The following is a 20,954-nucleotide window of genomic DNA, read 5'->3' as shown; positions in this document are numbered from 1 at the left end:
GCTGACAGCCCTGCTACATGAGGAACAAATGTAAATATATATGTCAGAATTTAATAACATAATCAAAATAAAACCCAGAATTAAAACTGACATTTATTAGACACATAATTTTGATGGTGCTAAGTGGAAGTCTGACATTATTGCAAAGCAGATCACATAAATATACAGCCAGCTCCCTTCTTTGTACTTACTGAATTCCTAAGACTGTATGCGGGTATATGGTACGTAGAAGCTGTAAGTTGTACCACAAGTTAGCACACTAAAAGTGATTTATGTTTCTAAAGACGTCAAATGAAATTCCCCTTTTGTTTTCATACCTTTATTGCCATTTTTGAGGGTATATTTCTAATTATGTTTGTTAATTTGAGCTCGTCAGTACACTCAGCTCACACGTAGTGAGCATCTCACTGAAATGAAAGATCACACTACTTTTGCTTTACCTTACGATTTTGAGGTTTGTCCCCATTGTTCTAAAGAGCCTTGTTCTTAGACTTCACTTTTTAATCAGAAGTAGTGGTGCTTTCCTTTTAAAATTTTTAAATTAATTTTTTAAAATGAGGGCAAGGTACAATAAAATATTCATAATGTTCAGTGATGGAATGCTGTTGAAACTGACAAAACATTAATTTTTTTCAACTGATGTACAAAAGTCCACATCTTACCTGCAGGCCAATTCAGAAGAGTTACCTTTTAATGTTTTTAAAGGTGGTTTAAAATAATTTTGTACGGCCTTCCCTGGTGGCGCAGTGGATAAGAATCTGCCTGCCAATGCAGGGGACACAGGTTTGATCCCTGGTCTGGGAAGATCCCATATGCCGTGGAGCAGCTAAGCCCATGCGCCACAACTACTGAGCCTGCACTCTAGAGCCTGCGAGCCACAACTACTGAAGCCCGTGTGTCTAGGGCCTGTGCTGCACAACAAGAGAAGCCACTGCAGTGAGAATCCCGCGCACCGCAATAGAGAGTAGCCCCCGCTCGACGCAACTAGAGAGAGCCCGCGTGCAGCAACGAAGACCCAACACACAGCCAAAAATAAATAGATAATTAATTTAAAGAACACGTTTTTTTGTACAATGGAATAAAAATTTAATTTTTTATTTCTCACATTTAGTTTTTTGTTTTTGTTTTCAAAGGATGGTAAACCTAAAGAGAAGCAGCAGCCTGTGAGAATGAGTCAGGGATTCATCAACCAACATACGGTGCAACGCCAGGGAAAACAAATTTGTAAATATTTTCTTGAAAGGAAATGTATTAAGGTATAAAAAATGTGTAAGCAAAAATATACTAAAATGTAAGATATAGCAAAAATGTACTAAAACCAGCTCCTCTTTCCATTAGACACTCCAAAAGCATACCTGTACAATTTTAGAGCCGTTTCCTTCTGGGAAAGTTTCAATTAGGAAATTTTACTGAAATATTCTTTTATGTTTAGGAGAGTAGATAATTTTTTTAAAATGCTTTGTGTTAAAAATATTAAGGACTTGACAGATTTTTAAGCAGATATATATATGTGATGTGGCTATGATAGCTCGTTAAGAATTAGACTGTACTGCTTCTAAGACTTTGTTTTCTTCTAGAATCATTAAGTAGGAATTGTAATGACTTAACTATGAGGAATAATGGTTTTTCCTTGTCCCTTCTTTTGGCCCAGGGAGACCAGTGTAAATTTGATCATGCTGCAGAGATAGAGAAGAAAAAGGAAATGTGTAAGTTTTATGTACAAGGATATTGTACCAGAGGTGAAAACTGCCTGTATTTGCATAATATCCTTTATCACAAGGTACAGTAACTTTACTTTTCATAAACATTTACATGAATGTAAAATTCTGAGTGAAACCTGGTGTTTTAGCCACGGCAAAATCACATTATCCAAGCTCAACTCAGTGTTGAAGTGATTACATTGTACACAGATTTTTTTTCTTTTTCCCCCAAGCAAGAGTCTTTAGAAATTCTCTCAAATGCACATCCTCTCAACCTGGGTAGTGTAACGGCTTCACGAGACCTATTCAGACCTATCCAGAAAAACGTCTCTGAATTTCTGCTGTGACATCTACTAATTGAATCTATATTCATGTAATCTACTTCATAAAAGAGGCAGGAATTGCACAGTTTGGGAGTACTCTTTTTCTGCACATTCAGTATTGTATAGAGGTTCATTGTCCCTTAATTTGAAGAATAACCCTAACTCTTCAGTGTAAATGGTCTAGACATGTTGTAAAAATACAAACATAAACATTTTAGGGTAATTGGACCTTTGATCAACACAAAAGTTGTTTTCCTTCAGTCATTCAATACAAGGAATCGCAAATTCTAACTGGAGAAATTTTTCCTAGAAAACAATATCGAAGCTGTATAAATTGTTCCTATTTTATACAAGCCTAATATATGAAGGATCCAGATTTGTAAGACATATCATTGTCATTGACTTTAATCCCCCCACCGCAAAAGAATGCTTTAAAAATAATCCCATTTCTCAAAGTATTTAAAATACACATCCCTCTCTTATGTCGGTGAAATATACCTGTAGTTTATTTTAAGAATGGATATGAAGGAAAAAAGTGTCCTGTGACAGCCAGTAAACTTTATAATCACCCTAAAATTAGATTCTTATAATCCAGTTAATAATTTACTGTCTCATATTTTAAATAGGGAATTTGTTTCTACTAGTAGAAAATAACTTTACGTAGGAAAAATAAAGTTACTAAATTAATAAGAAATTATTTTAGTTGGATTACAGTTGTTCTTTTCCTTAACATTTGGGTTAACATGAATATCCTTGCAAGTTTTACCATACAGGAGCAAAATGTTATCAGGGAGAACATTGCAAGTTTTCACATGCTCCACTGACTGCTGAAACACAAGAACTGTTGGCTAAAGTAAGTACAATTTTAATTTTTGTTTCTCTCTTTTTTTAAAAAAAAAAATTTATTTTATTTTTGGCTGTGCTGGGTCTTCATTGCTGCGCACGGGCTTTCTCTAGTTGTGGTGAGCGGGGGCCACTCTTCGTGGCGGTGCGCAGGCCTCTCATTGCAGTGGCCTCTCCTATTGTGGAGCACGGGCTTTAGGCGCACAGGCTTCAGTAGTTGTGGCACGTGGGCTCAGTAGTTGTGGCTTGCGGGCTCTAGAGCGCAGGCTCAGTAGTTGTGGCGCATGGGCCTAGTTGCTCCGCGGCATGTGGGATCCTCCCGGACCAGGGCTTGAACCCGTGTCCCCTGCATTGGCAGGCAGATTCGTAACCACTGCGCCCCCAGGGAAGGCCCTGTTTTTCTTTTTTAAAGAATACTTTTGAACTAAGGGTGGAATTTGAAAAGACACTCACAGTTTCTTAAGGAGAGTGCCTCATAGGGTAGCATGTGGGTTATATTAGGACTGATAATCTAAGGATTTACTTCAGTTTAGAAAATTCATTTGTATATTTTTCCTTGTAGCTTAAAGAAAATTTATACTTACTGCTGGTGTAAATTGGAATGTTCTTAAAACCTTCAGTGTAGTTAGCAACCTTAGTAGCTAAGTTAACCAGAGGAAAACAAAGCAAATAGGAGAAATAGTTACTCCTGTTATACTCTTAGAAGGAGAGTTAAGGATCATCGGTTGATAAATATTTTAGGGTTACATCAAAACATACTTATGTAGTTATTTCAAAGTTTTCTTCAAATATTCTTTCAGGTGTAAGAAAAGATAATTGAAAAATAATAGTCGTTTATGTTCTTTCATTTCCCATGTGTTAATTGGAGCTAGTCTCTTCAAAATTAAACTGAAATATAAGTGAAAATAAAAGATTCTTTTAAAACCAAACCATTCCATCTTGCGGCAGAAGTTCCCTTGACTGTATTGCAAATATTAGAAAGTCAAAGGTCCTTGTTTCTGGATATTTTTAGTTGTGAAATATGAAGGGTTACCCTGGGATTAGAAATTATACCAAATATTTGGTTGTTTATTAGCATGAATGTATGTGGAAAAAATGATAAATGTAAAAGTCATTTTCCAGTTCCCCTTATAGTAAATATTATTAGATGATTACTAGGATGAATATTATTGGAATCTTTAGAAAATTACAAGAGTATGATGATGTACCTGAATTTAATGCATAAAAATGATTGCATGATTTTTTTTTCCCCCCATACTAGGCTTTGGATCCTGAAAAGAAGTCGTCATGAAAATAAAATACATAAAAAAGGTAAAATTTATGATTTAACACTTTTTTCCCCCTCTGAAATGTCTCTAGAAATTGGCATGGGGACATAGGCCTTTTTACATTTTCTCAAATAGAAGTCTTTTTCTCTCTCCTACCCCACTAAAAACTTATATTTGATACATATAAATAGATATATATGTGGATCTCCATGGACCTGCTTCCCTTTCTGGATTTGTCACTGTCTTTTTGTGTTTTTATTCTTCTGTCTTGTTTCTTTGTAAATTTACCAAATGTGTATGATTCACCAAATATTATATTTAGTTTTGCTTGGGTTTGGATATGAAACAGTATCACATTCTATACTTATTGGTGACTTGCTGTTTTCACTCAGCATTATGCTTGTAAGATTCATTCATGTATATGCATGCAGCTGTCATTCATTTTTACTCTTGTATAGCATTTATTCTATGAATATGTTACAAATTATTTAGTCATTCTACTATTGACGGACATTGAGGTTATTTTCAATTTTTAAAATATAAACTGTTATTATAAATAACTGTTTCACATGTCTTCTGATGAAAATGTGTGTGAGTTGTCCTGAGTGTACCAAGGAATAGAATTGTTGTATCATCTTAAAACTTAAGATAATACCAATCTTTTCTGAAGTACTTATAACAGTTTTTAGCCATCAACTGTGTAAAAGAATTTCTGTTGCTCCCCACTCACTAATGCTTTATATTGTCACGACTTTAAATTTTTTGACCAATTTAGTGGGTGTAAAAATGGTGCCGCATAGCTGTATTTTCATAAAGTTCAGCATTTTTTCTTAAGCTTACTGGCTTTTGAGCTTCATCTCCAGGGAAATGCCATTAATGTCTTTTGCCTATGCTTCTGTTGGGCTGATTGTCCTTTATAAATTGATTTTTATATACAAATTGTTTGTGACGTATGTGTGACAAGTCTCCTCCCATTTTGTGGGCTGTCTTTTCACTTTTTTAAAGGTGTTTCAGTGAGCAGAATTACTTGTTTTGGCGATCTCTTTCTTTATGGTAGGTTTTGTGTTTTGCGTCTTACTTAAGAAATCCTTCCCTATCATGAGGCTGTAAAGTACTTTCATTTTTATTAGGTTTTTATAGTTTTGCTTTTTACATTTATATTTTAATCCTTTGGAAATTCTATCAGTTGACAGTTGTCACAATAATGGTGTTTAAAATCAGCCACAAGACTCTCAGCAGCATATAAAAGTAAATGTTTCTTTTTCCATGTGTCTGCAGATAGGCTGGGAACAGGCTGATACGGGCTGGCTCTGGCTGGGTTGGTTGTGCTTCATAAAGCAGAACCGCTGGGATGGTTCTGCCCCACATTTGTCTCACTCTCCTCCTGGGACCAAGGGGCTAGCTGGGGCATGTTTTTCTCATGGCATTGGCCGAAGGACAAGCGGGCAAGGCCCTGTTTGTATCACATCATGTTTACTTACAACCCATTGACCAAAGTAAGTCACATAGGCAAGCCCAAAGTTAGGGAGTAGGAAAGTATACTCTACTTTCTGTACTTTCCATGTGGGAGGAGTTGCCAAATTACATGAAAATTTTTCTGAAGGGACCTTGAGGGAATTATGCTAAGCAGAATAAGTCAGAGAAAGAAATATACCGTTACGATTTCACTTATGTCTCAAAAAACAAAACAAATGGACAAATAAAACCAAACCAAAATCATAGATTCAGAGAACAGAGTGGTGGTTACCAGAAGGGATGGGGATTGGGCAGTGGGTGAAACAGGTGAAGAAAGGGGTCAAGAGGTACAAACTTCCAGCAATAAAATAAATAGGTCACGGGGCTGTAGTGACTATAGTCAGTAATGTTGTAGAGCATACTTGAAAGTTGCTGAGAGAGTAAATCCTAAAAGTTAAGTATGTATGGTGTTAGGTGGTAACTAGACTTACTGTAGCAATCATTTCTCAATCTATACAAATACTGAGTTATTACGTTGTACACCTAAAGCCAGTATAATATTATATGTCAATTATACCTCAATAAAAATTTTTTTTAATTACACAAAAAAGGGTAGCTGTGGGTATAGGGAAAAGGGAAGAAATAAGACTAATTGATTTTTTTTTTTTTTTAAACAGTGTGCTATAGGGACTTGATTTTCTTTTCTTACCCCATACGGATAACCAATCTCCCAGAACCATTCAAATGAAAAGACTGCCCTTTCCCCACTGATTTGTAATGCCCCCTCTGGTATATATCGAGTTTCCTTCAAACAGAGGTCTATTTCTGGGGTCTCTGTTCTGTTCCTTTTGTCTTTTGCTCTAGTACTCTACTGCCTTAATTACTGGAGCTTTGTTGGATTTTAATATAGTTTGATAATTTTTCTAATGTTGTTCTTCAGGAGCACCTTGACTATTTTGGACCCTTTTACTTTGTTAGTTTTTTTTAAAAACAGCTTTGTTGAGGTATGATTTATATATCAGTTGTTGTAAGTGTATAATTCAATATTATTTGGTAAATTTACAGAGTTGCATAGCATCACAAAATCTAGTTTTAGAAGGTTTTTGACACCCCCAAAAGATTCCTTTTACCCATTTGCAGTCACTTTCCAATCCCACGAATGAATTTTCTAGATTTGCCTTTTCTGGGTATTTCATATAAATTTCAACATGTGGTCTTTTTTTGTTCTTGTTTTGTTTTTTTATTTTTGGCTGAGTTGGGTCTTCTTTGCTGCGCGTAGGCTCTCTATAGTTGCGGTGCGCGAGCTTCTCGTTGCAGTGGCTTCTCTTGTTGCGGAGCATGGTCTCTAGGTGTGTGGGCTTCAGTAGTTGTGGCACACGGGCTTAGTTGCTCTGCGGCAAGTGGGATCTTCCCAGACCAGGGCTCGAACCCGTGTCCCCTGCCTTGGCAGGTGGATTCTCAACCACTGCGCCACCAGGGAAGCCCCAGCATGTGGTCTTTTGCTTCTGGCTCTTTTCATATAGTGTAATGGTTTTGAGATTCATCAATGCTTTAGCATGTATCAGTGATTTTTTAAAAAAATAATTGCTCCATTATTCCATTGTATGGGTATACCACTTTTTTTAATCCTTTCAACAATTGATATTTGTGTTATTTCCAATTTTTAGTTATTATGAATAATTCTGCTGTGAGCATTTGTGTATGAATCTTTGTGTTGTGGACGTACTTTTTTTTTTTTTTGGAAAATGAGAATTCTAAATATATTGTCAAAATATGCCTTGGAGATAGCACACAAAAGCCATGTTACGAAGCTACCAAATGCATAAATGAATATTCTCTTGAGGAACTTCTCATCTAAGGACTTTTTTCCCTTTTGGTGGTACAATTAGGAACAAGTGGGTTTTGTGAAACTTTTTGGTGCTGGTGGGTGGCTGTCAGTTCAGGGTAGGTTTGAACCTGTGTTAATTTGAAGTACTTTTTCCTCAAGCAGGGATGACTTATTTTTAGGTCATGGGATCAAGAGGTGACTACTTGAGATCACAGAAAACCTTAGGTTGCATCAAGGAAGTATTGGTAGGCGGAAAAATCAGGATGAGCTTATTATTAGCTTTGCAGACATACATTTTTATTTATCTTGAGTAAGTTACTACTTTAGTGGAATTTCTGGGTCCGACAGTAAATACATGTTTAACTTTTTAAGAACTGCCACATTGTTTTACAAAGTGGCTGCATTATTTTACGTTCCAGACAGCATTGTGGGAAGATTTTAGTTTCTTCACATCCTCACCAATGCTTGTTATTGTCAGCTGTTTTGATTATAGCTTTTCTGTTAGGGGTGAGCTGGAATCTCATTGTAGTTGTAATTTGCATTTTCTCTAATGGCTAATGGTGTTGAGCATCTTTTCATGTGCTGTTGGTGGATTCAGATCTTTGCCCATTTTTTAAATTGGGTTGTAAGCTTATTGAGTTGTAAGAGTTCTTTATATATGTTGGATACAAATCCTTTATCAGATATATAATTTGTAAATATTTTGTCTCAATCTGTGGCTTTGTCTTTTTGTCCCAATTTATGCTTGCCTTTTAAAAAGAGTGTCTATTGAAGCATGAACGTTTTCATTTTGTTGTAGTACACTATCAGTTTTTTTCCATCATGGATCATGCTTTTGGTGTTTCATCTAAAAATTCTTTGTCTAATCCAAGGTCACAAGATTCAGTTTTATGTTCTAAATTCGTTTTAATAGTTTTAGCTCTTATATTTATGTCTGTGATTCATTTTGAGTTAATTTTTGGGAATGGTGTGAGTTAGGATCCAAATTTTTGTTTTGCATATAGATACCTAATTGTTCCAGCAAGCATTTAAAAAAACTACCCTTTCCCCACTGAGTTGCCTTGGCACCTTTGTCAAAAATCAGTTGAACTAAATGTAAGGATTTATTTCTGGGTTCTCAGTTGTGTTCTCTTGATCTATAATGTTTATCCTTATATACTGTCACTGTCTTGATCACTATAACTTTATATAGTTGTTCTTTGGTATCCAAGGGGAATTGGTTGTAGGATCCCACAAATACTAAAATCCATGGATGCTCAAGTCCCTTATATAAAATGGCATATTTGCACATAACCTAAGGACATTCTCTTGTATGCTTTAAATCATCTCTGGATGACTTAAAATACCTAATACAGTGTAAATGCTGTGCAGATAGTTGCTGACGCATGGCAAGTTCAAGTTATGCTTTTTGGAACTTTCTGGAATTCTTTTTCCCAAATATTTTTGATCCACAGTTGATTGAATCTGTGGATGCAGAAGTTGCAGATATGGAGGAGTGACTGTACTAAGTTTTGAAATAAGGAATTGCAGGCTGTCTAGTTTTGTTCTTCTTTTCCAAGATTGTTTTGGCTATCCTGTATTTTGCTTTTCCATGTAAATTTTAGAATCAGCTTGTAAATTTCTGCAAAAAACGTATGCTGGACATTAAAAGGATCATACACCATGATCAAGTGGGGTTTATTCCAGGAATGCAAGGATTCTTCAATATATGCAAATCAATCAACGTGATACACCATATTAACAAATTGAAGGAGAAAAACCATATGATCATCTCAATAGATGGAGAGAAAGCTTTCAACAAAATTCAACACCCATTTATGATAAAAACCCTGCAGAAAGTAGGCATAGAGGCCTCAACATAATAAAGGCCATATATGACAAACCCACAGCCAACATTGTCCTTAATGGTGAAAAACTGAAACCATTTCCACTAAGATCAGGAACAAGACAAGGTTGCCCACTCTCACCACTCTTATTCAACATAGTTTTGGAAGTTTTAGCCACAGCAATCAGAGAAGAAAAAGAAATAAAAAGAATCCAAATTGGAAAAGAAGAAGTAAAGCTGTTACTGTTTGCAGATGACATGATACTATACATAGAGAATCCTAAAGATGCTACCAGAAAACTACTAGAGCTAATCAATGAATTTGGTAAAGTAGCAGGATACAAAATTAATGCACAGACATCTCTGGCATTCTTATACACTAGTGATGAAAAATCTGAAAGTGAAATCAAGAACACACTCCCATTTACCATTGCAACAAAAAGAATAAAATATCTAGGAATAAACCTACCTAAGGAGACGAAAGACCTGTATGCAGAAGATTATAAGACACTGATGAAAGAAATTAAAGATGATACAAATAGATGGAGAGATATACCATGTTCTTGGATTGGAAGAATCATTGTGAAAATGACTCTACTACCCAAAGCAATCTACAGAGTCAGTGCAATCCCTATCAAACTACCAATGGCATTTTTCACAGAACTGGAACAAAAAATTTCACAATTTGTATGGAAGCACAAAAGACCCCGAATAGCCAAAGCAACCTTGAGAGAAAAAAACGGAGCTGGAGGAATCAGACTCCCTGACTTCAGACTATACTACAAAGCTATAGTAATCAAGACACTATGGTACTGGCACAAAAACAGAAATATAGATCAATGGAACAGGATAGAAAGCCCAGAGGTAAACCCACGCACATATGGTCACCTTATCTTTGATAAAGGAGGCAAGAATATACAGTGGAGAAAAGACTGCCTTTTCAGTAAGTGGTGCTGGGAAAACTGGACAGGTACATGTAAAAGTATGAAATTAGAACACTCCCTAACACCATACACAAAAGTAAACTCAAAATGGATTAAAGACCTAAATGTAAGGCCAGAAACCATCAGACTCGTAGAGGAAAACATAGGCAGAACACTATGACATAAATCACAGCAAGATCCTTTTTGACCCACCTCCTAGAAAAATGGAAATAAAAACAAAAATAAACAAATGGGACCTAATGAAACTTCAAAGCTTTTGCACAGCAAAGGAAACCATAAACAAGACCAAAAGACAACCCTCAGAATGGGAGAAAATATTGGCAAATGAAGCAACTGACAAAGGATTAATCTCCAGAATTTACAAGCAGCTCATGCAGCTCAATAACAAAAAAACAAGCAACCCAATCCAAAAATGGGCAGAAGACCTAAATAGACATTTCTCCAAAGAAGATATACAGACTGCCAACAAACACGTGAAAGAATGCTCAACATCATTAATCATTAGAGAAATGCAAATCAAAACTACAATGAGATATCATTTCACACTGGTTAGAATGGCCATCATCAAAAAATCTAGAAACAGTAAATGCTGGAGAGGGTGTGGAGAAAAGGGAACACTCTTGCACTGTTGGTGGGAATGTAAATTGATACAGCCACTATGGAGAACAGTATGGAGGTTCCTTAAAAAACTAAAAATAGAAGTACCATACAACCCAGCAATCCCACTACTGGGCATATATCCTGAGAAAACCATAATTCAACAAGAGTCACGTACCACAGTGTTCATTGCAGCTCTGTTTACAATAGCCAGGACATGGAAGCAACCTAAGTGTCCATCGACAGATGAATGGATAAAGAAGATGTGGCACATATATACAATGGAATATTACTCAGCCATAAAAAGAAATGAAATTGAGTTATTTGTACTGAGGTGGATGGACCTAGAGTCTGTCATACAGAGTGAAGTAAGTCAGAAAGAGAAAAACAAATACCGTATGCTAACACATATATATGGAATCTAAGAAAAAAAAAATGTCATGAAGAACCTAGGGGTAAGACGGGAATTAAGACACAGACCTACTAGAGCATGGACTTGAGGATATGGGGAGGGGGAAGGGTAAGCTGTGACAAAGTGAGAGAGTGGGATGGACATATATACACTATCAAACGTAGGGTGGATAGCTAGTGGGAAGCAGCCGCATGGCACAGGGAGATTAGGTAGGTGGTTTGTGACCACCTAGAGAGGTGGGATAGGGAGGGGGGGAGTGAGGGAGACGCAAGAGGGAAGAGATACGGGAACATATGTATATGTATAACTGATTCACTTCGTTGTAAAGCAGAAACTAACACACCATTGTAAAGCAATTATACTCCAATAAAGATGTTAAAACAAAAAACCAAAACCTATGCTGGGATTTTGACAGAGTTTGCATTCAATCTGTGGAGGATTGCCGTGTTAATAATATTGAGTCTTCTGATCTGTGAACATCTTCATTCATTTAGATTTTTAATTCTCTCAGTGTTTTGTAGCTTTCATTGTACAAGTGTACTGTTTACACTTTTTCTGTTAAATTTATTCCTACAGATTTTATTCTGGTTGATGCTGTTGTTGAATGGAATTGGTTTTTAAACTTCATTTTTCGATCATTCATTTGCTGTATTTAGAGAGAGAATTAAGTTTTGTTTATTGATCTTGTTTCCTGAGACTTTGCTGAACTCACTTATTAGCTCTAGTAGGTTTGTGTGTGTGTGTGTGTGTGTGTGTGTGTGTGTGTGTGTGTGGTGTCCCTTAGGAATTTCTACATGTAGGATCATGTTATCTGAGAGTAAAGACAGTTTTACTTCCTCCTTTCTAATCTGTGTGCTTTTTATTTCTTTTTCTTGCCTGATTTCACTGGCTAGAAACTCCTTTACAGTGCTGAATAGAAGTGAGAGAGTGGGCATCATTGTCTTTTTCCTGATATTAGGCAAAAGCGTTCAGTCCTTCATCATTGTGTGTAATTTTTGCTGTAGGTTTTTGAAGCATACTCTATTAATTTGAGGAAGCTCTCTTCTATTCCTAGTTTATTGAGAGCTTTTATCATGGATGGGTGTTGGATTTTGTCAAATGCTTTTTCCACTGTTGAGATGCTCATACCATTTTTCCCCTTTATCCTATTATACGACATCCTACATTAATATGGCATATTTGAACATGTAACCAGTCTTGTGCTCTTGAGATAAATCTACCTGGGCATGGTGTATAATCTACTTTATATATTTTGGGATTTGCTTTGCTAATATTTTATTAAGGATTTCTATCTTTGTTCATAATGTGTGTTCATGTGTAGCTTTTTTTTCTTTGTGATCTCTTTTTCTAGCTTTGGTATTGGTAATACTGGTCTCCTAGGGTGAGCTGAGTAGTGTCCTTTCTTCCTTTATTCTCTGGAAGAGTTTTTGAAGGATTAGTATTATTTTTTCTTTAATTGTTTGGTAGAATTCACCAGTGAAGACAGCTGAGCCTGAGCTTTTCTTTAACAGAAGATTTTACAAACAGATTCAGTGTCTTTCCTTTTTATAGGTTTATTCAGATTATTTTTTTTCTTGAGTAAGTTTTGGTAATTTGTACTTCTTATTAATTTTTCCATTTCATCTCAAAGTTGTCTACTTTATTGGTATAAATTTGTTCATAGTATTATTTTATAATTCTTTTGATTTCTGTATCAAAAAGATTTTTATATCAAAAAAAGATTTCTATGTCAAAGATTTTGATTTCTGGGGGACGTCCCTGGTGGTCCAGTGGGTAAGACTCCATGCTCCCAATGGAGGGGGCCTGGGTTCGATCCCTGATTGGGGAACTAGATCCTACATGCATGCTGCAACTAAGAAGTCCGCATGCCTCAGTGTACTGCAACTAAGATGTACTGCAACTAACGTACTGCAACTAAGATCCAATGCAGCCAAAATAAATAAATAAATATTTAACATATAACAAAGATTGTATTAAAAAAATGATTTTGGGGCTTCCCTGGTGATGCAGTGGTTGAGAGTCTGCCTGCCGATGCAGGGGACATGGGTTCGAGCCCTGGTCCAGGAAGATCCCACGTGCCGCGGAGCAACTAAGCTCGTGAGCCACAACTCCTGAGCCCATGTGCCACAACTGCTGAAGCCTGCATGCCTATAGCCTATGCTCTACAACAAGATAAGCCACTGCAGTGAGAAGCCCGTGCACCACAACGAAGAGTAGCCCCCCTCACCGCAACTAGAGAAAGCCCGTGCGCAGCAGCGAAGACCCAACGCAGCCATAAATAATGAATAAATATATACATACATCTTAAAAAAAACAACTGTGTTAAAGTATACATTACATGCAATAAATTGCACCCATTTTAGGTGTGTAGTTCAGTGAATTTTAACACATATACTTACCCATGTAACCACTACCACAGTTAGCACCCCAAAATGTCCCCATGTGACACTTGACAATCCATTCTTCCCCTCCATCAGGTCCCAGGCAGCCACTGGTACTCGTTCAGGAAGGAAAGATTCATTTTGCCAGTTCTAGGATTTCATGTAAGTGGAGTCCTGTAATACACTCTTTTGTGTTTGTGTCTTTTGTACAGCAGAGCGCCTTTCTTTTTATTGCTGAATTGTATTCTTTTGGACGGATATACTGCAGTTTGTTTACCCGCGCGTCTGTTGATGGACGTTTGACTGTTACCAGTAAAGCTTCGGTGCACACTTATGCTCAAGCCTTTGTGGCAGTACAGTTTTTCCTTGGCTGCACCGCACTGCATGTAGGATCTTGGTTCCCCGACCAGGGATTGAACCAGTGCCCCCTGCAGTGCAAGTGTGGAGTCTTAACCGCTGGACCCACCAGGGAATTCCCCTACAATTTTACATAAAAGTAGTGATAGTACACTTTGGTCCTAGATGTTAAAGGAACCGCTGTTAATACTTCCTCAATTGACTGCAATCTTTGCTGTGATTTTCTGGTAGATACTCTTTATCAGATTAAGGAAATTCCCTTCAAATGGTAGTTTGATAAAAGTTTCAGAGGTTTTTGTTTCTTTGTTTTATAATCGTGAATAGATGTAGATGTTGGATTTTTTGGAATTCTTTTGAGATGAGCACGAGTTTTTCTATTCTGCTAATGTGACGAATTATATCTATGGGTTTAGAAATGTAAAGCTACCCTTGCATTCCTGAGATAAACAAAGTTTTCTGATTTAAAACTTTTTGAATGTTTTGGCATAATCATGATATTCTCTTCTTAATATCTGTAGCATCTGAAATTATAGCTGCCTTTTTATTCCTTATATTGATTATTTGTGCCTTTTATTCTTTTTTTTATAAATTTATTTATTTTATTTATTTACTTTTGGCTGCCTTTGTTTCTTTGTTGCTGTGCGTGGGCTTTCTCTAGTTGTGGCGAGCGGGGGGGCCACTCTTCGTTGCAGTGCGTGGGCTTCTTATTGCAGTGGCTTCTCTTGTTGTGGAGCATGAGTTCTAGGCACGAGGGCTTAAGTAGTTGTGGCACGCGGGCTCAATAGCTGTGGCTCGCAGGCTCTAGAGCGCAGGTTCAGCAGTTGTGGCGCACAGGCTTAGTTGCTCCGCAGCATGTGGGATCTTCCCGAACCAGGGCTCAAACCTGTGTCCCCTGCATTGGCAGGCAGATTTTTAACTACTGCACCACCAGGGAAGCCCCTTTTATTCTTTTTGATCAATTTTTCTGGAGGTTTAACAGTTCTGTTATCCTTTATAAAGAACCAACTTTGCTTATGTTAATTCTGTTTTATATTAATCTTCCATTTCATTAATTTCTCTTCTTTATTATAACATTCATTTTACATTCTTTGAGCTTATTTTGCCTCAAAATTGATTGTTTCCTTTTCTAATACATACATCTAAACCTATAAATTTCTCTCAATGTACTATTTGATTTCTATCCTAGAAGTTTGTTTCATTAAATATTTTTCATCAAGGTAGTATATTTAGATAGTTTTAAAAGTCATGTAGTTTTACAAGGATTATCATGGAAAAACAGCAAAATGGAAGTCCTTCATTTCATGATTATTTCTGTAGATGCTGAAAAGGCATCCTCCAAAATTCAACACTTGTTCCTTATTTGAAAATAAATACTTGAGAAGATAGGAATGGATGGATGCTTTTTTTCTTTAAATTGTGGTAGAATACACATAACATATTTACCATCGTAACCATTTTTAAGTGTATGATTCACTGGTATTTGAGTACAGGCATATCGTTGTGCAACCATCGCCGCCGTGCATCTTGTAAAACTGTAACTTCATACTCCTTAAAGAAGAACTCCCCATTTCACCCTTCCCCAGGCCCTTGGCAATCACCATTCTACTTTCTGTCTTTATGATTTTTGACTACTCAAGGTACCTCTTGTAAGTGGAATCGTACAGTATTTATCTTTTCGTGACTGACTTACTTCACTTAACCTGTATCTTCAAGGTTCATCCATATTGTAGCATATTTCGGAATTTCAGTCCTTTTTAAGGCTGAATAATATTCCATTGTATTGGAACTTCCCTGGCGGTCCAGTGGTTAAGACTCTGCACTCCCAATGCAGGGGGTGCGGATTCGATTCCTGGTCGGGGAACCGAGATCCCACATGCTGCACGGCACAGCCAAAAAATTAAAAAAAAAAAAAAAATTTCCATTGTATATATCTACCACATTTTGCTTAACCACTCATCTGTCAGTGGTTACTTGGGTTGCTTCCATGTTTTAACTATTGTGAATAACGCTACTGTGACCATGGATGTGCAGATATCTTTTTGAAACCTTGCTTTCAATTCTGAGTATATACCCAGAAGCAGAATTGCTGGATCATGTGATAATTCTATTTTGAATTTTTTGAGGAACCGCCATACTGTTTTCCAAGAGGCTGTACCATTTTTACATTTCCACCAACAGTACACAGGGTTCCAATTTCTCCCATTCTCATCAGCACTTGTTATTTTCAGTTGTTTTGACAGTAGGCTACCTAATGGGTATAAAAGGTGGTTATCTCGTTGTAGTTTTGATTTGCCTTTCCCTAATTAGTGATGTTGAACACCTTTTCATGAATACTCTTTTACTTGAAAGAATAGCTCAGAGGCAGGGACTTCCCTGGTGGTACAGTGGTTAGGAATCTGCCTACCAGGGCAGGGGACACAGGTTTGATCCCTGGTCTGGGAAGATCCCACATGCCATGGAGCAACTAAGCCCGTGTGCCACAACTACTGAGCCTGCTCTCTAGAGCCCACGAGCCACAACTACTGAGCCCACACACCTGGAGACTGTTCTCTGCAACAAGAGAAGCCACTGGAATGAGAAGCCCGCGCACCACAGCGAAGAGTGGCCCCCCTCTCAACAGAACTAGAGAAAGCCAGTGTGCAGCAACGAAGACCCAACACAACCAAAAAAAGAAAAAGGAAAAAAAAAAAAACTCAGGGACAAACTTTGGTTTTTTCAGATGTGGATGTTTGGCAAGTAGATTTTCACAGATGAATGGAGTGACCCTGTCACTTCAAGAAAAAACTGAAAGTGTATGTTATTGATGATAAAGTTCTGGCTTTTGAGCAAAAATTACAGTTTTGGAACATTTGATCTGCCTCTGTGAGCTTGAAAGCTTCCCTGTACTTAAAGACTTTTTGGTAAGATTGGTTGGTGATGATATTAAAGAATGTGATTCTTAAAATGCTGTAGAATGAAGCATTCGAAAGATCTGCATAAATTAGTAAGGTAATATTTTCCAAATAAATAATGCATGATATTATAAAGTATGCCTGTGTAAAATATACATCCAACCTACAGTGTAGATTAATAGATTTTAATGTAACAGTACAGAAAATTTCTTGTTGTGGTTTCAGATTCTACATTGCAGCCAGAGATTTGTTTGCGTTTGCTTTTAATATTCATTGGCCCATCATTTTATTTTTAGCTTTTCTGAGTCAGTTTAGGTTTGTTTCTTTAATAGTGCATATAGTTGGGTTTTGCTCTGTGAGCCAAGCCAGAAATCCATGTTTTTCTTTTGCTAAGTGAATTAATCCGTTCACATTTATTGAAATGACAGAATGTTTGATTTATAGTTACTATGTATATTATGTTATCTCTGTGATGGTTTTTCTTTTTTTTTTGCTCTTCATTTTACTTTCTTCATCTAATTTTTATTCTTTTTCTTTTTCCACTTTTGTCCATTTACCCTTATTAAGTTTCCATTCAAATCTGGTCTGTATTATAGTCTTCATTTTTGATGTGATTACTGTTTCTTCTGTCATTTCTGGGGTCAGTCAACTCTTGTTTCATTACGTTTTAAAAAATCTTTATTGGAGTATAATTGTTTTACAATGGTGTGTTAGTTTCTGTTTTATAACAAAGTGAATCAGCTATACATGTACATGTATCCCCATATCTCCTCCCTCTTGCATCTCCCTCCCTCCCACCCTCCCTATCCCACCCCTCCAGGCGGTCACAGAGCACTGAGCTGATCTTCCTGTGCTATGTGGCTGCTTCCCACTAGCTAGCTATTTTATATTTGGTAGTGTATATATGTCCATGCCAGTCTCTCACTTCGTCCCAGCTTACCCTTCCCCCTCCCCGTGTCCTCAAGTCCATTCTCTATGTATGTCTGCGTCTTTATTCCTGTCCTGACGCTAGGTTCTTCAGAACCTTTTTTTTTTTTTAGATTCCATATATATGTATTAGCGTATGGTATTTGTTTTTCTCTTTCTGGCTTCCACAGACCCTAGGTCCATCCACCTCACTACAAATAACTCAATTTTGTTCTTTTTTTATGGCCACTTCCATTTTTTTGATTCAGTTTTGGACTTAGTTTTTGAATTGCAATTTGAGTTGTTGTTTTTTTTTTTTTCATATACCTAAACTGGGATATTTAATTCAGCTTGGATTTTTGTGTTAGTTTTCTTCTTTGCATGTTGTTTTTGGTGGATTTGTTTTTCTCTTTCTGACTTCCACAGACCCTAGGTCCATCCACCTCACTACAAATAACTCAATTTCGTTCTTTTTTTATGGCTACTTCCATTTTTTTGGTTCAGTTTTGGACTTAGTTTTTGAATTGCAATTCGAGTTTTTTTTTTTTTTTTTTCCATATACCTAAACTGGGATATTTAATCCAGCTTGGATTTTTGTGTTAGTTTTCTCCCGTGCATGTTGTTGTTGGTGGAGTCGGTAGCTAAGTTGGTAAAACCTTTACCAGCTCATGTGTTTTTGTTTTCTCTTTTCTTCTGTAGCTTTGTATGGATGAAGAGTGCTTGTGTCTGCCTGTTGAAGACTATTCAAGACTTGATTTGGAGTGGTTTACAAGATCCCTCACTTAAAGCGCCCTCTTGTGTCATTACAGTGATGTGCACCTCTTCAGTGGGTGGCGCTGAGGGATGGATGTAGTGTCTAAGTGAAGGGTTGGTCTTCACCAGGATGGTTCCAGCCATTGAAACAGGGGAGGAGCATATGTGACAGAGATGCTGGCTGGTGGGTAAACGTTGTGGCAGTAGATTGCAGAAGTCTCTTCTGATTGATTGCGTTTTCTCAATAAAATAGGAAGAAGGTTAGGCTGAGTGAGGATGGAAGAGAGAAAACTACTGTGTTCCACCGGGAAGACATTGGGATAATAGACAATGAATATACAGCTAGATCTTTTCATGTCATTAAATACATTCACAACATTTTTATTGTTTGCTCGCAGTTCTGTTTTATGGCTTAAATTATGGTTCTGTGATTTTTTAAAACCAGTTTCCTATTGGTGAACAAAAAAGTTGTTTCCGATTTCCTACTGTTATAAATAAAACGCAGCAGTGTCTCTTGCTATACCATTCCTAAACCTGGAGTTCTTAAATTTTTTGTTGTTAAAATATAAGAATGGTTATCTTTTTCATTGATTCATAAACTGTAGTCAGATTATACACTTGTAGAACATAAATTTTAGGAGTGTGGTGATATTTTTAATATAACATTGCAATACAAAAATTTCCAAGCATGAATAATAAGATTCTAAGTATGTACTTTTATATAGTGGTACTGATTATTATTAGAAAAATGAAATTGAAACTATTATCATAATATTGTTTTATTGCTGGGAAAAATAATAGCATCACTAACTTGCTGTATACATTAGAGCCCGCCAAAGTTAGTGACGCTTCTTACCAAAGTCTGTTTTGAAAATATGAGTCAGAATTATTTTGGTTGTAACCTAATCCCACAAAAGCAAGAAAGGGAATTGCTTATACTCAGGCAAAGGTATATCAGACAAGACCTGGGAAAGTAAGAAACAACGATGGATCCTGGGCCCTTAGCACCAGGAGTATGCGAGCCGCGAGTGCGTCACCTCTCAGCGCCCATTGCAGTCTTCCACGTTCACTCCATGGCTGTGCTAGGAAGGAGGGAAAGATAATGCACTAGAATCGTCCAGAGGAAGTCACAGGGGAGAGGGGCTGAGTTGATGCTTTAAGAGGGTTCATTACAAGAAGCTTCAATAATTTAATGAAATTGTGCAAGGGAGTGGTTATATTACCTGTAGAATTGATACTTCATATCTTCTTTAAAGATCACATACAGTGTAAAGGAATTCAGGATCTTGTCATAGGGCACAGTTGTAGAAGGTACATTTGCCAATCTGTACATAAGCTAACATTGGCTGACATAAAGTTTATGTATGAGAAAAAAGTAATTCTTATATTCCAAGAGGCAGTACCCATCTCACCCGTAAACTTAAAAGACCAAGCAGAGATTTGAGGGAGTGAGAATCAGAGAAGTTTAAATAGCTACAACTATCATTATTTTGAAGAGGCAAACATCGCTGTGTCAGTGAAATCTCTTAACTTGTGTTCAATCAAGTTGAGGGAGAGACGTTTTCCCTCAGATGTGCCCTGTGCACCTAAAGCAGCCATTAGGCTGTGGGTCTCTAGTCTGTGGGTTATTACAGCCCTTTCTAACTGGACTCCAGCCTCCAATTTCCACTTTCTTCTCTACAATTCTCTGAGGAGAGCTTTTCCTCAGAGCAGATTTCCCAATGTACTGCTTCCGTCATGCCTCCACTGTGTTGTCCCTGGAATCAGGGTCTGTTTGTCTGCCTGGTTGTAAGTGCTCTGAAGTCTGGCCATACGAGGCTTTAGTGCCCATTGGCCTCTGCTCCTCTCTGCTCCCTTGGGTTTCCTCTTATGAAGTAAATCTCACTGACCCTTGATGCAGCTCCAAGCAAGTATGAGTGTAATAATACCATAGGTAAAGAAAAATCTGAACCAGAGGAAATACAAGCAAGGAAGTTGTAATGGGAAAAGCTGTACATGGATTTACAGGTCATTTGGTCAGCATGGTTATCATGGCTGTATTAAATTTATCTCTGATCTTTTAAAAAATTCTTTTGGCTGCCCTGCGTGGCATGCAGGATCTTAGTTCCCCGACCAGGGATTGAACCCATGCTCCCTGCAGTGGAGGCATGGCGTCTTAACCACTGGACCACCAGGGAAGCCCTATCTCTGATCTCTTTTGGAGCCCAAACAAAAAGGATGAAGTGGTTATCTATTTACCTCTCATTTTCAGAAAAGAGGGAGGGTGCAAAGCCTAACTCTTCTAATAATACTTCATAAAAATGGTTCTTACGTAGGTCTTCATTATGGAAATCACTGAGTAGAATGGAGAGAATTCTTATTTCTAAGATTCTTTGTGACAGGTTTCATATAACTTTTTTACAGTCAGTTACTGAAAGCCACGTGACAGCAAAACTCAATTTTTGTCATTTGGTAAGAAAATGTAAGTCACG

At 37.2% G+C, this 20,954-nt stretch overlaps 1 protein-coding gene across 1 annotated transcript in view; it reads left to right on the top strand.

The window, feature by feature from the left end:
• ZC3H8 (zinc finger CCCH-type containing 8) overlaps positions 1 to 19,003 on the top strand; it is a 34,526-nt gene extending 15,523 nt beyond the window's left edge. The window contains exons 5-9 of the mRNA XM_065891188.1: positions 1,134 to 1,256; positions 1,652 to 1,763; positions 2,767 to 2,876; positions 4,128 to 4,177; positions 18,430 to 19,003. Coding sequence (XP_065747260.1) covers positions 1,134 to 1,256; positions 1,652 to 1,763; positions 2,767 to 2,876; positions 4,128 to 4,157 — 375 coding nt within the window. The 3' untranslated portion in view covers positions 4,158 to 4,177; positions 18,430 to 19,003. The remainder of the gene's footprint in view (positions 1 to 1,133; positions 1,257 to 1,651; positions 1,764 to 2,766; positions 2,877 to 4,127; positions 4,178 to 18,429) is intronic.
• The last annotated feature ends 1,951 nt before the right edge of the window (positions 19,004 to 20,954 follow it).

The sequence above is a fragment of the Phocoena phocoena genome, chromosome 14 (genome assembly GCF_963924675.1).
Source record: "Phocoena phocoena chromosome 14, mPhoPho1.1, whole genome shotgun sequence".
NCBI classification, from domain to species: Eukaryota; Metazoa; Chordata; class Mammalia; order Artiodactyla; family Phocoenidae; genus Phocoena; species Phocoena phocoena.
Note: the sequence above shows the minus strand (reverse complement) of the source record. Positions and strands in the feature narration are given on the sequence as shown.